Genomic DNA, 22,183 nt, shown 5'->3' with positions numbered 1-22,183 from the left:
ATACACCACATGATCCTTCTTCATACGCCACGTGATCCTTCTTCATACGCCACGTGATCCTTCTTCATACACCACGTGATCCTTCTTCGTACGCCATGTGATAATATGATGATATATATTATTACCCTTTAGTGCACTGTTCACAAACGAGCAACACAACTTTCAGACATTCTGCTGGTTTAAGTCCCTCCTGATGTCTCTGCATGTCTCAGGCGTGAGGACGAGTCTCCCTCCATGAGTGCGGCTCAGGTGTTTGAGGAGTTCATCTGTCAGAGGCTGATGCAGGGCTATCAGATCATTGTGCAGCCAAACAGGAAGTCCCAGCCAGTGACAGCCCCGCCCCTCGGCAGCAGCCCGCTCTACTCCAGAGGTAAAGACTCTTAAACAATGACTGTGGATATGTTATGCCTTTGTACTCATGTTTAGCCGGCTTAAATGTGTACAGTGCAAAAAGGAATATCTAGATGAGTTAAATCACAGAGTTTAGGGTATTAATCTTGACTTAAATCATTTTGACTAGTTAAAAAGAAGAAAAGAAGAGTTTAGTTGTGACTTCCGGTATGACGTCAGAGTAAAGCCTCGTACAGACCGCGGCGGCCGAATCGCGCCCCTACGCAGAATTTGAGCGCGTGTACATATAAAAGACAAACGTCCCGGACTCATGTCCGTAAAATACACTCAGCAGCAGACGTGCGTCTGAGGCGTCTGCACATGCTCAGTGGAGTCGAGGCGTCTGCACATGCTCAGTGGAGGAGTTGCTGTGTTGCTTTTCTCGTGGTGTAAATGGAGTTTAATGTTGGATCATGGCTTTGGTTTATTAACTTTACAAAGTCCAAAAGCGGAGGCGATGGGCCCCGGGGCCCGTCTGGGACCCGCATATACTTCAGAGATGAGCAGAGTTTAGTCAATATCATTATTTGCTCCAAGAGCTGCGTTTTAAGGATTTTTTTTTTAGCTTGCGGGGTTTGTTTTGGGTCTTTTTCCGCGCCGCGGGAAACGCACGACGTGCTCGACGCGCGTTTACATAGACTTTGAATGTAAACTGGACGCTTCGGCCGCCGTGGTCTGTACGAGGCTTAAGATGCACTTTTGCCCCGCAGCTGCTGAAGTGTTTGTTTAAAAAATACAGTTTTACCCTCAAAATCCCAAGAAACGAGGAGAAAGAGATGAGCAAATGCGGAGGTTACCAGCCTGGTGGCGCTACAGGAACTGAACAAACAAAGCTGACGGTCCACGGTTCCCGGGAAAAACAGCCTAACGAGGCTAACATGTCTAGCAGGCCCGACGTAGCAGCGAACAACGAACAGCCCGCTTTCAGCCGGGAAACAAAGCTCCCGAACTCTGGTCTCCAAGCTCGCCCTTGTCCGAAGGTGGAGATCACCTGGCACCGACTGGCCGTCATGATGCATGAAACTAAAAGTGAAATGCAGCGTGATATGGCGGCGGTGAGAGCAGAAATGAGAGCAGATCTTTGTGCAACCAGATTTGACTGGTATATCATATCTGGTATAAAGGAGCTGAAAGAGGCAGGAACGGATGGAGCTGAACAAGGTATTTCAGACAATACGGACCAGGCCAGGACCAGAGTCTCATGAATCACGAGGTGGTGCTAAATATAGGGGGGCTATTTGACAGGAAGGTTTTTTTTGTTTTTTTTTAAGGTCCAAAATTGAATATTTTACATTGTCTGTATAAATAATACCGTATTTTTCTGGACTATAAGTCGTACCGGAGTATAATTCGCACACAAGCCAAAAAATGCACAAAGTATATAGTAAAAATATAGTATAAATCGCACCCCGGCCAAAACTATGAAAAAAGGTGCAACTTATAGTCTGGAAAATACTTTTTACAGATTTTACAACTGAATTAATGAAGTAAACACACTTTATCAGCTCTTTTGCTAGTGATAATACAATGACTTAAAGGCAGATTCCATTTGTGAGAAAATACATTTCAGGGTTCAGAATAAGCGGTATCGCAAAATGCGACTCAATTTCTCTCAAATGCGATGCATTCGTCTGAAAAGAGTGTTGTTGTATCGCAGCTTTTGCGATACAAAATTGTGTTCAATTGTGTAACCAAAGCGTCTAAAAGTACCAATCACTCGTCACTCGATCGTCAATAACAGCATGACACATGTAGGACGCTGTGTTGACTTTACGAGGTCCCGCTGATCGCCGCGTCTGAAAACAGGAGAACACCGTTTTCTGTTTAATTTAGAAAAAAAAAGTTTAAAAGTGAATTTGTTAAGGTTTTTTTCCAAATAGAATTTTTACAAATACATTTGAAATAAATAATTGCGTTATATCAATGGAAAATATTGATTGTTAGTCACTTTCGTGTTTTGCTATGTAATTATCAAATTGCTATACAAATTTGAAAAAAATTACAGATTGTTTAGCAGCTGCTGCTATAAAGAGAAAATCCTTAATCTGAGCCCTGCATTTGACATTAAATGTCATTTTACACTTTATAAATATCAGATTATCAGAAAGTTACATATGTAACTACGGTTCTATGAATCCCGATGACCGCCAGAGGGCGGTGCTGAAGCACTGAATGTTCCCTTCGCACATGCGCAGTTCGAGTAGTAAAACCAAATGAGTCACACCTGTGACCCTGGATGGCGCCCCAGAGGTCATATATTCCCCCGTCGTCCATCGCACCGTTCTCAGAATCTTCTCGCGAAACCACAAGGATTTGGAGTGACAGTGCGCCTCTGGCGGTCATCCGGGATTCATAGAACCGTAGTTACATACATAACTTTCGTTCTATTTCATCCCTACTGCCTGCCAGAGGGCGGTGCTGAAGCACTGAATGACATAATACCAGCTATGTCACGAAGGATCCCAAGCACACACCTCACTGAGAAGGACCCGGGGATTCCTGGAGAACCAAGAGGATGTGGAGTGGCCACATTGACGCTGTAGAACCTGGCGAAAGTGCCCGGCCCAGTCCAAGATGCAGCCTCGTATATAGTTCCCAACGGAACACCCTCATGGAGGCCCAGGAAGTGGAGACGCTGGTGCAATGAGCCCTCACGCCAGGCAGTGGGGGGAGTCCTGCCACACCGTAAGCACGGCGTATCACATCGACGACCTAATGTGAAAGACGCTGTCTGGATAGTGGACGGCCCCTCTTAGCACCACCGTAACATACTAACAGCTGGTCTGAGCGCCTTATATCTGCAGTTGCCGCAATATAGACCTACAATGCCCTCACTGGGCACAATGACAGGAGCCTGTCCCTGCCTTCTCCAACTGGAGGCTCATACCGAGCCAAAGTCAAAGGCCGGTTGCAATGAGCGCGGGACAACACCTTCGACAGAAACGTGGGATTCGGCCATAAGGTGACACCAGAGTCATCCGGGCTCCTTCTGAGACATGAGGGACTGACCGAAAGGGCATGTAACTCACTAACTCTTTTCGCAGAGACCATGGCCAACAAGAATGCAGTCTTCCCAGAAAGCCATTTAATGTCAAGGGTTCAAACAGAGGTTGACACAGGGACACTAAAAACCCTCACAGGTCCCTCATTGGAGCGCATGGTCTCCAAGGGCCGCAACCCACAAGCTCCATGTAGAAAAAGGAAAACCAACTTATCGCTCCCCACAATACAGTTGTTGACCAAACCATGATGACAAGATATGGTAGCAACATATACTTTCAGGGTCGACAGGGACCGGCCATCATCAAGGAGAGTTGGAGAAGCTCCAGGATAAGAGGCACCGAACAGGACACCGGGTCCTCACTGTGGGCAGAACACCACTGGGAAAACATCTTCCATCTGTTCTCATACTGCTGATGAGTAGAAGCAGCCCTGGCATTCAGAAGCGTTTGTTTAACCGCATCGGCGAGGCCAGTTAGCTGTGGCTCGGACCTGCCAATGGCCAAACCCACAGCTGGAGGCGTTGAGGGTTCGGATTCCATATTGGATGCCATATCTGACCCCAGCAGGTACACAGCTCTCAGTGTGGACAGACGAGGCGCAGCCCATCTCAACAGATTGCGAGACACCTCGAGGAGCCGAGCCGATCTGACACCTCCCTAATGGTTGATGTGATAAACCGTGGAGGTGTTGTCCGACCGAACCAGAATATGTTTCCCTCTCAGGTGTGGCAGGAAATGCCTGAGAGCCAGATGAACAGCACGCAGTTCTAAAACATTGATGTGGTCCAAGCGATCCCTCTGAGACCACATCCCTTGAACCATCCTGTGCTGCCATACCGCACCCCATCCTATGGTGCAGGAGTCGGTGGTAACCACCTCCCTGCAACACACCACCAAGCCCATGGGGACCCCTCTTGCCAAGTACTGCCTGTCCCTCCATGGGGCCATTCTCCTTCGGTGCTGTGTGGCGTCCAGGTGGAAACTGTTCAGCCACCGCTGCAGAGGACGCAATGACAGGAGACCGAGGGGCACGATGCATGTGACAGAGGTCAGCTTCCCCACAAGTTGAAGAAACTGTGCACCCTCGAACGCTCTACAGCAGGGAAAAGTGTCAGGGCAGTGAAGGATCATGATTCACTAAGCACCTTGTACTCATTGCACTGTTCACTTCTATTGCACTACTTAACCTTATATTTTATATTTTATTTAGAATGTACATATCATGCCGTCTCTGTATATAGTGTTCAATGTTTGTTGTTTGTGTTGCACCAGGACAAGTTCCTATGTTTGTGAATTTTTGTTCATTGATAAATTTCAATAAACACTTTTCTGATTCTGATTCAGTAGCTCCTGTAGTGTTGCCAGACTTGTGCCTTCCTTGTTCACGCATCCCTTGTTCTTCTTCTTTGTGATTAAGTGGGTCAAACGACTATTTTGAAGCCAAGTTTTGCAGCAGCACTGCCATAACCTACTTTGTAAATTATGTCCAGTGACAATGGCAATAAAGCCTGTTTTTATCTGTTTGTATTGTGATTTCACCAGATCTTTCCCTTTTCTATATAGCACTTTGAAATAGTTTGTGCAAAAATTGGGCTCTACAAAGAAAACTTTCCTTGCCGCCTTCTCAGAGCTTTTCCCTCATCATTTGTTTTCTTGTCCAGGCTTGGTATCAATGCGTCGCGTGGAGGATGAGGAGAAAGTCTTCTGGCTCAGTATGGGCCGCACCTTTCACAAAGTCTGCCTCAAAGACAAGATCATCACTGTGACGCGCTACCTGCCCAAGTGAGCTTCCCCTGCCGTCTGCCCTGCTCCTGACAATCTGTTACTAACTCTGCGTGTTGCTTTAGATACCCTTATGAGACCGCACAGATCACCTACAGCTACAGCCTGTGCCCGCCTCACGCTGACGCACAGTTCGTGTCCTGCTGGGTGGAGTTTGGACATGAGCGGCTGGAGGAGTACAAGTGGAACTACCTGGACCAGTACATCTGCTCGGCCGGCTCGGAGGACTTCAGGTTTATGAGCTTTTACACACTGACACTACACTGCTTTCTAAATGATTATGCAAATTATATTCTTACTGATTTGATCAAATAGTCAATATAAATGACATGTCATCTTTATTTTCAAGTCTTCAGCTTCAGCTTTAGAGTACAATTTGGATTGTATTGAACAAACAGCTAAACCACACCTGATAACAGTATTTTTCCCAAAAATAAAAACTTAAAATGCACTGCTTCAACCATGTTACCCACATAATACACCCTCTGTGTGTGTGATATAAGACCACACACACATACACACACACCCACACACACACACACCCACATAATACACCCTCTGTGTGTGTGATATAAGACCACACACACACACACATAATATACCCTCTGTGTGTGTGTGATATAAGAACACACACACACACATAATACACCCTCTGTGTGTGTGATATAAGACCACACACACATACACACACACCCACACACACACACACCCACATAATACACCCTCTGTGTGTGTGATATAAGACCACACACACACACACATAATATACCCTCTGTGTGTGTGTGATATAAGAACACACACACACACATAATACACCCTCTGTGTGTGTGATATAAGACCACACACACACTAACAATCAATATTTTCCATTGATGTAACAAGATAATTTATTTAAAATGTATTTGTAAACATTCTATTTAAAAAAAAAACTTAACAAATTCACTTTTAAAGACTTTTTAAGCATTTTTTAAAAAAATAAAACAGAAAACTTGCAAATAAAATTAGTTATTGAACAAATTAATTAACACAAAGTCAGATGGCCTTATTTACAACTTTCTTCCACATCATCATCATCATCAGACGACTATTTTCAGGGGTCTCTTTTACATATTAATTGTCTTTACACTCACAAAAAATATTGTACCGCTCTATTTTACGTTCCATTCCATTTTTGGTTTTGCTTTTTGATGATGGTCCCTAAGCACTCGTCTCGTCTCGGCTCCTGCTGCACATTCGGAGCCGTGTAATTCGCTGCGCCCAAAATATGCATCTGATCTGATCTGAAAACGAGGTTGTGTCACTTGGCAGTAAATATGAGTGTTTTGGCAGTGAATGATCTGCAAAGACTTTTGCGTTTAGGTGCTATTGATCTCGGAAGTCCGAATCTGTGAATCTGACGCTAACTTTACCGCACGTGGCTCCTCCCACTTTCAGACTCTTATCTGTGACAGCAGCGGGACTCGTCATGTCAACACAGCGTCCTACATGTGTCATGCCGTTATTGACGAACGATTGACGAGTGATCAGAACTTTTAAGCGCTTTGGTGACACAATTGGAAAATGTCATGGAATGAGACATACACCAATGCTATTTCTTAACACACAGAGAACACAATTCAACTTAGAATATGAAACGATACAGAAACGTCAGACTTTTGTGTGGCATGCATGGGAGAAACCGCCGGGCCGGGCCATCACGCTGTTGTAAGCAACGCGATGGCCCTCCTTGGTCTCACAACGTTTTTTCTCTTGCAGGTTGGTTTTATTACAAATTATGGAATAGGCGGCTCACATTTCTCATTGGTCAGCTTCACATCAAGGCACTTGTCTTTTACAACAGTTGGTATTTTCCGTAGAGATGAATATTAAGGGTAAACATTACCCAAACTCCCCTGGGGTGTTACCCCCCTCCCTGGAGAGTAAACATTCCTCTGCTCCATCTTTACGATACCTTCACAAACAAATGCAGTTTTTCACATGCCGTTTTTCTCTTAGACTAATGATGCAGATAATATACAAATATAGTCATATCACTATTATGCAGATAAAATACATCGCAGAAATGTAATCATATATTTACATTTTATCACAAACACACATTTTTGTATCGCAGCAAAACACTTTTTTCTGACGAATGCATTGCATTTGAGAGAAATTGCGTTGCATTTTGCGATACCGCTTATTCTGAACCCTGTATACCCTCTGTGTGCGTGTTTGGGTAAGGTTTTTTTCCTCGCCATACAAATCTTGAGATTGTTTTATTGCACTCATCAAACAGCCGGTTGGGGATGGCAATCGGAAGAGTCTGGAAGAGATAGAGAAATCTGGGTAAAACATTCATTTTTCTAGTTTAAATCCTTTGACTTAGACTTAAGTCATGGATCAGAATCCATTTTTGGTTTATTGTTGATAGATCTTTATGAGGACCACATCTAAATATTTAACAGATTCCATTTTCCATTTAAATGGGTACGTCTTTCTGAAGGACTGAGGGGGGCGCCAGTGAGAGAGAAGAAGAACTTTTTTTGGTACATTCAGTTTTATCCAGACCAGATCTGAGCTTTTTTAAGCTATTTGTTGACTTACCAAAATAATGTATCCAGGCCTATGTCTGAAAAATCAAATGAAAGGTTAGGCATAAGGCTACTTTATGGTTTGGTGCTTAGCCTAGTTTTGTGCTCGCAGATGTCAGTGGTGGCTTTAATGAGGGGGCGTGGCTCTAATGAGGGGGCGTGACTCTAAAGGTTTGACCACCACTGGGCTGAAGATCTAATCTAGTCTGTTTCTTGTTTCTTTTAGCCTTATAGACTCCCTAAAGTTCTGGAGAACACGGTTCTTGCTGCTGCCGGCTGGAGGGGCCCGGCGTGTGGGGGACATGGAAGGCCCCTGGGATGTGTACGGAGAGGGGCCCGGTGCGGGGGCCGGGGGCAGTGGGGAGGGGCCTCTGCTGGACGGATTCATTCGCTATGTGGAGGGGCTGAACCGCATCAGACGACGCCATCGCTCAGACAGGATCATCAGGGTGAGTGTCCATGGACCATGCAGTAATACAGTCATGTACCTGAGTGAGCTGACAGGAGAATCCATGAAACACAACAGTTGTAAAGTGTTTCTCCCCCTGTGGTACAGAAAGGCACCCCGATGAAGGTGACGAGCCCCCTGCCCTCGTACCCCCCTGAGCCTGTGGCCCCCCAGGGGAAGAAGGGCACTTCAGCTTTATCTGCTCTGCTGGAGATGGAGCAGAACCAGAAGTGAGTTTTCTGCCATTTTCTTTTCATTTATTTATCTTTTCAGTTTTTGAATTTGAAGAACAAATCATAAAACTCAAAACAGGACACAGAGAGAGAAACAGGCAATAATGGCAGACCTTCCAAAATAGAAAGAAACAAGGAATAGAAAAAGCTTTGGCATAACAGTTACAGTTTGGGTCCAGTCCTTGGTAGTTGGCACACTTTGTGATGGACGTCTTCCTTACCGCAAAAAGAGACTTGGAGTTTTATTTGGCGTGCGGGCTTTATTAGACAGGACAGCTGAGCATGAAATTGAGATGAGAGAAGGGAGGACATGCAGTAAACTGTTGCATGTGGAGCCTGGCATGTGTGCTGCCGGCTTAACCACTCAGCCATTGGGCTGTTTTAATCTCAAAGATAGCACTGCTATTATAAGACGACACCTCTGTCAGGATGTATGCTAATATTTATGAACAAATATGCTAATCCAGCAGTGGATCTTTCTCTTCTGCCAGATCACTGGAGGAGCAGCAGTCCAAGCCCCCCGCGGTGACCCCTGACCCCCCAGGGATGTCTGTAGCACCGTCGTATGTGGACAGCCCCAGGAAGGTGAGCTGGAGCCCCGTGTGCTCCTCATACACTCCACTTTGGCCTTGAAGGAGCCAGGAGCTGCATTATGCAGCTTTAACTACAGCTCGTACACATGTAACACAATAACACACAGAAGAGTCATCATCGGCACAAACATTACAAGATTGAGATTTAAAAATACACAGGAGAACTTCTGTTTTTCAAATGGTTAAGGAAACAATTATACTTGGAATAATATACTTGGTAAAGGAATATATCACACATTCTCGTGCTCTTACAGGCTGTGTTTGCATCGTTTGTCTCTTTTGGTGTGAATTCATGGCTTTGCGGCGGTGTCTTTCCCTCTCTCTTGTCTTGTTTGACTCTGGTGTTGGTGTTTCTCTGCTGCTGGCTACAGGACGGTGCCTTTATTTTGGACTTTATTCGTAGTCCACGCTCCTCATACATCCACCACTCTCAGGTCAGTATGAAAGAGTGACAGGTGCTTACTGCGTGGGGTTTCTCTCTTGTCTCACTATATTACAATACATCATACTGCAATGTGCATGTCTTCACTCGCACCATCCTGTGTCTCAGTTCAATTGTCATGTTCCTATTACAAAATATATATATGAGGAAATAAGTATTTGAACACCCTGCAGTTTTGCAAGTTCTCCCACTAAGAAATTAAGGAGGGTCTGAAATGTGTATCATAGGTGCATTTCCACTGTGAGAGACAAAGATTAAACAAAATAAAATCCCAGAAATCACATTTTATGATTTTAAGTAATTTATTTGTAATTTATTGCTGCAAATAAGTAAGAACGCCTGAGAAAATCAGTGTTAATATCTGGTACAGAAGCCTTTGTTTACAGTTACAGAGGTCAAAGGTCTCCTGTGGTTCATGAGCAGGTTTGAACACTCTGCATCAGGGATTCTGGCCACGCCTCCACACAGATCTTCTCTAGATCTGTCAGGTTTCAGGGCTGTCGCTAAGCAACAAGGAGTTTCCAAAGACTTTCTATTGGATTTAGGTCTGAGACTGGCGAGGCCCTCCAGAACCTTGATATAGTTCTACAGAGCCACGCCTTGGTTCTCCTGGCTGTGAGCTTCAGGTCATTGTCATGTTGGAAGACCCAGCCACGCCCCATCTTCAGCCACGCCCCATCTTCAATGTTCTGACTGAGGGAAGGAGGGTGTGGCCCAAACGCTCACAATCCATGGTCCCATTCATCCTCTCCTTAATACAGAGCAGTCGTCCTGTCCCCTGAGCAGAAAAGACCCCAAAGCGTGATGTTTCCTCCCCCAAAGCATGATGTTTCCACCCCCATACTTGACAGAGGAGTCATGTCATGTCCCAGCTTCAAGTCGTCCATCATTGTCCCTGTCCCCAAGAAGCCCCGGATCACTGGACTTAATGACTACAGACCTGTGGCACTGACGTCTGGAGTCATGAAGTCATTTGAGCGCCTGGTCCTCCCCCACCTCAAGTCCCTCACCTCCTCCCTGCTGGACCCCCTGCTGGACCTCCTGCTGGACCTCCTGCTGGACCTCCTGGTGGACCTCCTGCTGGACCTCCTGCAGTTCACCTACAGAACCAAAAGGTCTGTGGACGACGCCATCAACCTGGCTCTCCACTTCACTTGCAGCACCTGGACTCCCCTGGAACCTACACCAGGATCCTGTTTGTGGACTTCAGCTCTGCATCAACACCACCTCCTGCTCTGCTCCAGGACAAGCTCTCCCAGCTCAACCTGCCTGACTCCACCTGCAGGGGGAGCTCTGACTCCACCTGCAGGGGGAGCACCGACTCCACCTGCAGGGGGAGCACCGACTCCACCTGCAGGAGGAGCACCGACTCCACCTGCAGGGGGAGCACTGACTTCCTGATGGATCAGAGGCAGCGTGTGCAGCTGGGGAAGAATGTCTCAGACACTGGGACTATCAGCACAGGAGCTCCACAGGGCTGTGTACTTTCTCCCCTGCTCTTCTCCCTGTGACAAACTGCTGCACCTCCAGCCACGACTCTGTAAAACTGATCAAGTTTGAGGACGACACCACCCTCATCACCATGACGACACCACCCTCATCACCATGACGACACCTCCCTCATCACCATGACGACACCACCCTCATGGGGCTCATCTCAGACGGGGATGAGTCTGTTACAGGAGGCGGAGCGGCTGGTGCAGCGGTAACAACCTGGAGTTCAACGTCCAGAAGACAGTGGAGATGATCGTGGACTTCAGGAAAGTCACAGCCCCCCCCCCCCCCCCCCCCCCCCCCCCTCACCATCACAGACTCCCCCATCTCCACTGTGGACTCCCTCCACCTCCTCTGCTCCACCATCACCAGGACCTCAAGTGGGAGGAGCCACCATCAGCTCCTCATCAAGAAGGCCCAGCAGAGGATGTACTTCCTGCAGCAGCTGAGGAAAGACAAGCTGCCAGCGGAGATGATGGTGCAGTTCTATCCTCCTCCATCACCTCCTCCATCACCTCCTCCATCACCTCCTCCATCACCGTGTGGTACGCTGGAGCCACAGCCAGGGACAATCAGAGACTACAGCGCCCTCTGCTGAGAAGGTGATCGGCTGCAGACTTCCATCTCTGCAGGACCTGGACGTCTCCAGGACTCTGGGACGAGCAGGTCTGATCACACCCTGGACTATTTGAGCCACTCCCCTCATGCAGGAGGCCACTCCCCTTAGGCAGGAGGCCACTCCCCTCAGGCAGGAGGCCACTCCCCTCAGGCAGGAGGCCACTCCCCTTAGGCAGGAGGCCACTCCCCTTAGGCAGGGGAACATTCCCCTCAGGCAGGAGGCCACTCCCCTCAGGCAGGAGGCCACTCCCCTTAGGCAGGAGGCCACTCCCCTTAGGCAGGGGAACACTCCCCTCAGGCAGGAGGCCACTCCCCTCAGGCAGGAGGCAGAACCTCCTGCCACAAGAACAGTTTCTTTCCCTCTGCTGTTGGACTCATGAACACTTCCTAAACACCTTGTACTCATTGCACTGTCACTTCTGTTGCACTACATAACTTTATATTCTATATTTTATTTTATTATTTACATATCATGCCGTTTTTGTATAAAGTGTTCAATGTTTGTTGTTTGTGTTGCACCAGGACAAGTGTTCTTGGGATGGTGTTCTTGGGGTGGTGTTCTTGGGATGGTGTTCTTGGGATGGTGTTCTTGGGGTGGTGTTCTTGGGATGGTGTTATTGGGATGGTGTTCTTGGGGTGGTGTTCTTGGGATGGTGTTCTTGGAATGGTGTTCTTGGGACGGTGTTCTTGGGGTGGAGTTCTTGGGGTGGTGTTCTTTGGACGGTGTTCTTGGGGTGGTGTTCTTGGGATGGTGTTCTTGGGGTGGTGTTCTTGGGATGGTGTTCTTGGGATGGTGTTATTGGGGTGGTGTTCTTGGGGTGGAGTTCTTGGAGTGGTGTTCTTTGGACGGTGTTCTTGGGGTGGTGTTCTTGGGATGGTGTTATTGGGATGGTGTTATTGGGATGGTGTTATTGGGATGGTGTTCTTGGGGTGGTGTTCTTGGGATGGTGTTCTTGGAATGGTGTTCTTGGGGTGGTGTTCTTGGGGTGGAGTTCTTGGGGTGGTGTTCTTGGGGTGGTGTTCTTGGGATGGTGTCCTTTGGGTGGTGTTCTTGGGATGGTGTTCTTGGGATGGTGTTATTGGGGTGGTGTTCTTGGGGTGGAGTTCTTGGAGTGGTGTTCTTTGGACGGTGTTCTTGGGGTGGTGTTCTTGGGATGGTGTTCTTGGGGTGGTGTTATTGGGATGGTGTTCTTGGGATGGTGTTATTGGGATGGTGTTCTTGGGATGGTGTTCTTGGGATGGTGTTCTTGGGATGGTGTTATTGGGATGGTGTTATTGGGATGGTGTTCTTGGGATGGTGTTATTGGGATGGTGTTCTTGGGGTGGTGTTCTTGGGATGGTGTTCTTGGGATGGTGTTATTGGGGTGGTGTTCTTGGGGTGGAGTTCTTGGAGTGGTGTTCTTTGGACGGTGTTCTTGGGGTGGTGTTCTTGGGGTGGTGTTCTTGGGATGTGTTCTTGGGATGGTGTTCTTGGGATGGTGTTCTTGGGATGGTGTTATTGGGATGGTGTTCTTGGGATGGTGTTATTGGGATGGTGTTCTTGGGGTGGTGTTCTTGGGATGGTGTTCTTGGGATGGTGTTATTGGGGTGGTGTTCTTGGGGTGGAGTTCTTGGAGTGGTGTTCTTTGGACGGTGTTCTTGGGGTGGTGTTCTTGGGATGGTGTTCTTGGGGTGGTGTTCTTGGGATGGTGTTCTTGGGATGGTGTTATTGGGATGGTGTTCTTGGGATGGTGTTATTGGGATGGTGTTCTTGGGATGGTGTTATTGGGATGGTGTTCTTGGGGTGGTGTTCTTGGGATGGTGTTATTGGGGTGGTGTTCTTGGGGTGGAGTTCTTGGAGTGGTGTTCTTTGGACAGTGTTCTTGGGGTGGTGTTCTTGGGATGGTGTTCTTGGGGTGGTGTTCTTGGGATGGTGTTCTTGGGGTGGTGTTCTTGGGATGGTGTTATTGGGATGGTGTTCTTGGGATGGTGTTATTGGGATGGTGTTATTGGGATGGTGTTATTGGGATGGTGTTATTGGGATGGTGTTATTGGGATGGTGTTATTGGGATGGTGTTCTTGGGATGGTGTTATTGGGATGGTGTTCTTGGGATGGTGTTATTGGGATGGTGTTCTTGGGATGGTGTTATTGGGATGGTGTTATTGGGATGGTGTTATTGGGATGGTGTTCTTGGGATGGTGTTATTGGGATGGTGTTCTTGGGGTGGTGTTCTTGGGATGGTGTTCTTGGGATGGTGTTCTTGGGGTGGAGTTCTTGGAGTGGTGTTCTTTGGACGGTGTTATTGGGGTGGTGTTCTTGGGATGGTGTTCTTGGGGTGGTGTTCTTGGGATGGTGTTCTTGGGATGGTGTTATTGGGATGGTGTTCTTGGGATGGTGTTATTGGGATGGTGTTCTTGGGATGGTGTTATTGGGATGGTGTTCTTGGGGTGGTGTTCTTGGGATGGTGTTATTGGGGTGGTGTTCTTGGGGTGGAGTTCTTGGAGTGGTGTTCTTTGGACGGTGTTCTTGGGGTGGTGTTCTTGGGATGGTGTTCTTGGGGTGGTGTTCTTGGGATGGTGTTCTTGGGGTGGTGTTCTTGGGATGGTGTTATTGGGATGGTGTTCTTGGGATGGTGTTATTGGGATGGTGTTCTTGGGATGGTGTTATTGGGATGGTGTTATTGGGATGGTGTTATTGGGATGGTGTTATTGGGATGGTGTTATTGGGATGGTGTTCTTGGGGCGGTACTACTCATCCCTCATTCCAAACACGGCGAGTGGAGTTTATACCAAAAGGTTTTATCTTGGTCTCCTCTGACCACATGACTTTCTCCCATGATCCTCTGAATCGTCCTGATGGTCAAACTTCAGACGGTTCTGGACATGTGACTTAAGCAGAGGAACCTTCTGTGCGATGCATGATTTTAAACCATGACGATCTAGTGTGTTACCATAGTAACCTGTGAACCTGTGGTCCCAGCTCTCTTCAGGTCATTGACCTGCTCCTCCTGTAGTTCTGGGCTGATTCCTCACCTTATCATCATTGAACCCCACGAGGTGACATGGAGCCTCAGTCTGAGGGAGAGTGACATTTTTAGCTTCTTGTCTATTGCCCTGTAGCTCTTTCCAGCCTTGTGGAGGTCTACAGTTCACTCTCTGGGGTCTTCTGACAGCTCTTTGGTTGGAGAAGTTGGAGAACTTGCAAAATCGCAGGGTGTTCAAATACTTATTTTCCTCGCCGTATTTAGAATTCTGCATTGAGCAGTACAGCATAAAATTGACTGCTACGCAGATAATGTTCTTTTTTCTTTCTTTTTTTTACCAAGCCAGAATGTTCCATCCCTAATGTGATGCATTTCAAACTGAATGATGAAAAAACTTCTTACTAGTCTTTAACATGTCATGACCTTCCTTCTCACATCTTTAATATTGGGTGTAGTTCATAAAGTGTTCATAGTCATGGGTCTGAAGTGACGTCACACACTCTGTTACTGCCATCTTGAGTACAACAGTGGGATTCTTCTGTAACCTGAAGACCGTTTGTCCATAAATGTATTCATGTGTCAGGAGGGTCCAGTGCACTCCAGACTGAGACTGAGCTGTTTGTTTCAGGTCGTTAGCAGCTGGCTAATTCTAGTTTAAAAGTGTAAACAGTATTGTGTGGCTATGCTAATAAACGTTAGCATTTTTCTATGTTTAGTTGTTTGTTTGTTTTTTCCATAAAATCCCCCCAAAAACAAATAAAGATAAAAAACACAAACACAGAATGACCCGAGAGTGACCAACACAACACAATGAACTCAAACAAACAAACAAACATCACAGCTCATCAACCCCAAACCCAACACAGTCCAAAGGCCGTTACATTTGTCAATTTACAAAATAAGTTGAAAAATAATTGTTCCCATCGTAGAAAAAGATTCAGATTCAAAAACAAGACATTTCGACTCTCATCCAAGAGTCATTCGCAATCTGTGAATCGAGTTCGGAAACTCAGATATTTATCCTACTCTGAATAAGGAGGTTTGGGCGAGAACTCCTGATAAAGAGAGAACCCGGTTTGACTTGAGACTCTGTGTTTACTCTCAGCCCTCTGATGGGCATCGACATACTAATGTAACCTGACTTTCTCACTATGTGGCTCTTTAGTCTCACTATGTGGCTCTTTAGTCTCACTATGTGGCTCTCTTTAGTCTCACTATGTGGCTCTCTTTAGTCTCACTATGTGGCTCTCTTTAGTCTCACTATGTGGCTCTTTAGTCTCATTATGTGGCTCTCTTTAGTCTCACTATGTGGCTCTTTAGTCTCACTATGTGGCTCTCTTTAGTCTCACTATGTGGCTCTTTAGTCTCACTATGTGGCTCTTTAGTCTCACTATGTGGCTCTCTTTAGTTTCACTATGTGGCTCTTTAGTCTCACTATGTGGCTCTTTAGTCTCACTATGTGGCTCTCTTTAGTCTCACTATGTGGCTCTCTTTAGTCTCACTATGTGGCTCTTTAGTCTCACTATGTGGCTCTTTAGTCTCACTATGTGGCTCTCTTTAGTCTCACTATGTGGCTCTTTAGTCTCACTATGTGGCTCTCTTTAGTCTCACTATGTGGCTCTTTAGTCTCACTATGTGGCTCTTTAGTCTCACTATGTGGCTCTTTAGTCTCACTATGTGGCTCTTTAGTCTCACTATGTGGCTCTTTAGTCTCACTATGTGGCTCTCTTTAGTCTCACTATGTGGCTCTTTAGTCTCACTATGTGGCTCTTTAGTCTCACTATGTGGCTCTCTTTAGTCTCACTATGTGGCTCTCTTTAGTCTCACTATGTGGCTCTCTTTAGTCTCACTATGTGGCTCTCTTTAGTCTCACTATGTGGCTCTTTAGTCTCACTATGTGGCTCTCTTTAGTCTCACTATGTGGCTCTCTTTAGTCTCACTATGTGGCTCTCACTATGTGGCTCTTTAGTCTCACTATGTGGCTCTTTAGTCTCACTATGTGGCTCTTTAGTCTCACTATGTGGCTCTTTAGTCTCACTATGTGGCTCTTTAGTCTCACTATGTGGCTCTCTTTAGTCTCACTATGTGGCTCTCTTTAGTCTCACTATGTGGCTCTTTAGTCTCACTATGTGGCTCTCTTTAGTCTCACTATGTGGCTCTCTTTAGTCTCACTATGTGGCTCTTTAGTCTCACTATGTGGCTCTTTAGTCTCACTATGTGGCTCTTTAGTCTCACTATGTGGCTCTTTAGTCTCACTATGTGGCTCTTTAGTCTCACTTTGTGGCTCTTTAGTCTCACTATGTGGCTCTTTAGTCTCACTATGTGGCTCTCTTTAGTCTCACTATGTGGCTCTCTTTAGTCTCACTATGTGGCTCTTTAGTCTCACTATGTGGCTCTCTTTAGTCTCACTATGTGGCTCTTTAGTCTCACTATGTGGCTCTTTAGTCTCACTATGTGGCTCTCTTTAGTCTCACTATGTGGCTCTTTAGTCTCACTATGTGGCTCTCTTTAGTCTCACTATGTGGCTCTTTAGTCTCACTATGTGGCTCTTTAGTCTCACTATGTGGCTCTCTTTAGTCTCACTATGTGGCTCTCTTTAGTCTCACTATGTGGCTCTTTAGTCTCACTATGTGGCTCTCTTTAGTCTCACTATGTGGCTCTTTAGTCTCACTATGTGGCTCTTTAGTCTCACTATGTGGCTCTCTTTAGTCTCACTTTGTGGCTCTTTAGTCTCACTATGTGGCTCTTTAGTCTCACTATGTGGCTCTTTAGTCTCACTATGTGGCTCTCTTTAGTCTCACTTTGTGGCTCTTTAGTTTCACTATGTGGCTCTTTAGTCTCACTATGTGGCTCTCTTTAGTCTCACTATGTGGCTCTCTTTAGTCTCACTATGTGGCTCTCTTTAGTCTCACTATGTGGCTCTCTTTAGTCTCACTATGTGGCTCTTTAGTCTCACTATGTGGCTCTCTTTAGTCTCACTATGTGGCTCTTTAGTCTCACTATGTGGCTCTTTAGTCTCACTATGTGGCTCTTTAGTTTCACTATGTGGCTCTCTTTAGTCTCACTATGTGGCTCTCTTTAGTCTCACTATGTGGATCTCTTTAGTCTCACTATGTGGCTCTCTTTAGTCTCACTATGTGGCTCTTTAGTCTCACTATGTGGCTCTCTTTAGTCTCACTATGTGGCTCTTTAGTCTCACTATGTGGCTCTTTAGTCTCACTATGTGGCTCTTTAGTCTCACTATGTGGCTCTTTAGTCTCACTATGTGGCTCTCTTTAGTCTCACTATGTGGCTCTTTAGTCTCACTATGTGGCTCTCTTTAGTCTCACTATGTGGCTCTTTAGTCTCACTATGTGGCTCTCTTTAGTCTCACTATGTGGCTCTTTAGTCTCACTATGTGGCTCTTTAGTCTCACTATGTGGCTCTCTTTAGTCTCACTATGTGGCTCTCTTTAGTCTCACTATGTGGCTCTTTAGTCTCACTATGTGGCTCTCACTATGTGGCTCTTTAGTCTCACTATGTGGCTCTTTAGTCTCACTATGTGGCTCTTTAGTCTCACTATGTGGCTCTTTAGTCTCACTATGTGGCTCTCTTTAGTCTCACTTTGTGGCTCTTTAGTTTCACTATGTGGCTCTTTAGTCTCACTATGTGGCTCTCTTTAGTCTCACTATGTGGCTCTCTTTAGTCTCACTATGTGGCTCTCTTTAGTCTCACTATGTGGCTCTCTTTAGTCTCACTATGTGGCTCTCTTTAGTCTCACTATGTGGCTCTTTAGTCTCACTATGTGGCTCTTTAGTCTCACTATGTGGCTCTTTAGTTTCACTATGTGGCTCTCTTTAGTCTCACTATGTGGCTCTCTTTAGTCTCACTATGTGGATCTCTTTAGTCTCACTATGTGGCTCTCTTTAGTCTCACTATGTGGCTCTTTAGTCTCACTATGTGGCTCTCTTTAGTCTCACTATGTGGCTCTTTAGTCTCACTATGTGGCTCTTTAGTCTCACTATGTGGCTCTTTAGTCTCACTATGTGGCTCTTTAGTCTCACTATGTGGCTCTTTAGTCTCACTATGTGGCTCTCTTTAGTCTCACTATGTGGCTCTTTAGTCTCACTATGTGGCTCTCTTTAGTCTCACTATGTGGCTCTTTAGTCTCACTATGTGGCTCTTTAGTCTCACTATGTGGCTCTCTTTAGTCTCACTATGTGGCTCTCTTTAGTCTCACTATGTGGCTCTTTAGTCTCACTATGTGGCTCTCACTATGTGGCTCTTTAGTCTCACTATGTGGCTCTTTAGTCTCACTATGTGGCTCTCTTTAGTCTCACTATGTGGCTCTCTTTAGTCTCACTATGTGGCTCTTTAGTCTCACTATGTGGCTCTCTTTAGTCTCACTATGTGGCTCTTTAGTCTCACTATGTGGCTCTTTAGTCTCACTATGTGGCTCTCTTTAGTCTCACTATGTGGCTCTCTTTAGTCTCACTATGTGGCTCTTTAGTCTCACTATGTGGCTCTCTTTAGTCTCACTATGTGGCTCTTTAGTCTCACTATGTGGCTCTCTTTAGTCTCACTATGTGGCTCTCTTTAGTCTCACTATGTGGCTCTTTAGTCTCACTATGTGGCTCTCACTATGTGGCTCTTTAGTCTCACTATGTGGCTCTTTAGTCTCACTATGTGGCTCTTTAGTCTCACTATGTGGCTCTTTAGTCTCACTATGTGGCTCTTTAGTCTCACTATGTGGCTCTCTTTAGTCTCACTTTTTGGCTCTTTAGTTTCACTATGTGGCTCTTTAGTCTCACTATGTGGCTCTCTTTAGTCTCACTATGTGGCTCTCTTTAGTCTCACTATGTGGCTCTTTAGTCTCACTATGTGGCTCTCTTTAGTCTCACTATGTGGCTCTCTTTAGTCTCACTATGTGGCTCTCTTTAGTCTCACTATGTGGCTCTCTTTAGTCTCACTATGTGGCTCTTTAGTCTCACTATGTGGCTCTCTTTAGTCTCACTATGTGGCTCTTTAGTCTCACTATGTGGCTCTTTAGTCTCACTATGTGGCTCTTTAGTCTCACTATGTGGCTCTTTAGTCTCACTATGTGGCTCTCTTTAGTCTCACTATGTGGCTCTTTAGTCTCACTATGTGGCTCTCTTTAGTCTCACTATGTGGCTCTTTAGTCTCACTATGTGGCTCTCTTTAGTCTCACTATGTGGCTCTTTAGTCTCACTATGTGGCTCTCTTTAGTCTCACTATGTGGCTCTCTTTAGTCTCACTATGTGGCTCTTTAGTCTCACTATGTGGCTCTCACTATGTGGCTCTTTAGTCTCACTATGTGGCTCTTTAGTCTCACTATGTGGCTCTTTAGTCTCACTATGTGGCTCTTTAGTCTCACTATGTGGCTCTTTAGTCTCACTATGTGGCTCTCTTTAGTCTCACTATGTGGCTCTCTTTAGTCTCACTATGTGGCTCTTTAGTCTCACTATGTGGCTCTTTAGTCTCACTATGTGGCTCTTTAGTCTCACTATGTGGCTCTCTTTAGTCTCACTATGTGGCTCTTTAGTCTCACTATGTGGCTCTCTTTAGTCTCACTATGTGGCTCTTTAGTCTCACTATGTGGCTCTTTAGTCTCACTATGTGGCTCTCTTTAGTCTCACTATGTGGCTCTTTAGTCTCACTATGTGGCTCTTTAGTCTCACTATGTGGCTCTTTAGTCTCACTATGTGGCTCTTTAGTCTCACTATGTGGCTCTTTAGTCTCACTATGTGGCTCTTTAGTCTCACTATGTGGCTCTTTAGTCTCACTATGTGGCTCTTTAGTCTCACTATGTGGCTCTTTAGTCTCACTATGTGGCTCTCTTTAGTCTCACTATGTGGCTCTTTAGTCTCACTATGTGGCTCTTTAGTCTCACTATGTGGCTCTTTAGTCTCACTATGTGGCTCTCTTTAGTCTCACTATGTGGCTCTCTTTAGTCTCACTATGTGGCTCTTTAGTCTCACTATGTGGCTCTTTAGTCTCACTATGTGGCTCTTTAGTCTCACTATGTGGCTCTTTAGTCTCACTATGTGGCTCTCTTTAGTCTCACTATGTGGCTCTTTAGTCTCACTATGTGGCTCTTTAGTCTCACTATGTGGCTCTTTAGTCTCACTATGTGGCTCTCTTTAGTCTCACTATGTGGCTCTCTTTAGTCTCACTATGTGGCTCTTTAGTCTCACTATGTGGCTCTTTAGTCTCACTATGTGGCTCTTTAGTCTCACTATGTGGCTCTTTAGTCTCACTATGTGGCTCTTTAGTCTCACTATGTGGCTCTTTAGTCTCACTATGTGGCTCTTTAGTCTCACTATGTGGCTCTTGGACAGAATAAACTACATTGTTCTGTTTTTGTGTTGCATCTTGTCCTGAGGATGAACCACTTTGTGTCTTAAAGTGTTTCCTGTCATCTGGAGGTCCCGCCCTGTGGGCCGGGCTTACTCAGAGTAGGATAAGTATCTCAGTTCCCAGACTAGATCCACAGATTGAGAATGACTCTTGAATGAGAGTTGAAACGTCTGATTTTTGTGTCCAGATTAATCTGAATCTTTTTCCATCTGAAATGTTTTGCAGAATGACCATAAAACAAGGCAGTCGTCATGGAGACGCTCTGAGCACCACAGACTTTATATTGAATAAATGCTATAATAAAAGGCCGTGGCTGCAGAGCCGCGGCGCGGTCAAATGGCCCAGCAGTTTCAGGAACCGCGGCATGGCCATATAGCCTCATGGCTAACCCTAACCTTAACCCTAACCTTAACCCTAACCCTAACCTTAACCTTAACCCTAACCCTAACCTTAACCCTGACCCTGACCCTAACCTTAACCCTGACCCTGACCCTAACCCTAACCCTGACCCTGACCCTGACCCTGACCCTGACCTTGACCTTAACCCGGCGCGGTCAAATAGTGCAGCAGTTTCAGTAGCCGTGGCACAAAATAACATGTCAGTTTTGGCTGCGCCCCTCGACTCTGTAGACACTCCCATAATAATACTGACATTTATCACTGTGTTTGTAACCACGGTTCTTTGAATCACTTGATGATTCCCTGCTCATGTAATGAGTCATTCAGTGCTTTCACCACCTGATGTTACACTGTAATGTTACACTGTTACACTGTTACACTGTAATGTTACACTGTTACACTGTAATGTTACACAGTTACACTGTAATTTTACACTGTTACACTGTAATGTTACACTGTCACACTGTAATGTTACACTGTAATGTTACACTGTTACACTGTAATGTTACACTGTAATGTTACACTGTTACACTGTAATGTTACACTGTTACACTGTAATGTTACACTGTTACACTGTAATGTTACACTGTAATGTTACACTGTTACAATGTTACACTGTAATGTTACACTGTTACACTGTTACACTGTTACACTGTAATGTTACACTGTTACACTGTAATGTTACACTTTAATGTTACACTGTTACACTGTAATGTTACACTGTTACACTGTTACACTGTAATGTTACACTGTTACACTGTAATGTTACACTGTTACACTGTAATGTTACACTGTAATGTTACACTGTAATGTTACACTGTTACACTGTTACACTGTAATGTTACACTGTTACACTGTAATGTTACACTGTTACACTGTAATGTTACAC

General features: G+C 45.6%; 1 protein-coding gene across 3 annotated transcripts in view; it reads left to right on the top strand.

The window, feature by feature from the left end:
- Positions 1-22,183, top strand: part of depdc5 (DEP domain containing 5, GATOR1 subcomplex subunit) — a 100,783-nt gene that overhangs the window by 60,158 nt on the left and 18,442 nt on the right. For 2 of the 3 annotated variants that reach the window (XM_072441959.1, XM_072441958.1), the window contains exons 27-33: positions 213-370; positions 5,054-5,174; positions 5,240-5,407; positions 7,974-8,196; positions 8,304-8,425; positions 8,920-9,013; positions 9,393-9,455. In XM_072441959.1, coding sequence (XP_072298060.1) covers positions 213-370; positions 5,054-5,174; positions 5,240-5,407; positions 7,974-8,196; positions 8,304-8,425; positions 8,920-9,013; positions 9,393-9,455 — 949 coding nt within the window. The remainder of the gene's footprint in view (positions 1-212; positions 371-5,053; positions 5,175-5,239; positions 5,408-7,973; positions 8,197-8,303; positions 8,426-8,919; positions 9,014-9,392; positions 9,456-22,183) is intronic. The other variant, XM_072441960.1, reaches the window with a different exon arrangement.

Source organism: Eucyclogobius newberryi, unplaced genomic scaffold, assembly GCF_026437365.1.
Source record: "Eucyclogobius newberryi isolate DKJ021-1_F unplaced genomic scaffold, fEucNew1.0.hap1 SCAF_12, whole genome shotgun sequence".
Classification (NCBI taxonomy): Eukaryota; Metazoa; Chordata; class Actinopteri; order Gobiiformes; family Gobiidae; genus Eucyclogobius; species Eucyclogobius newberryi.
This window is presented reverse-complemented; position numbering and strand designations above follow the sequence as displayed.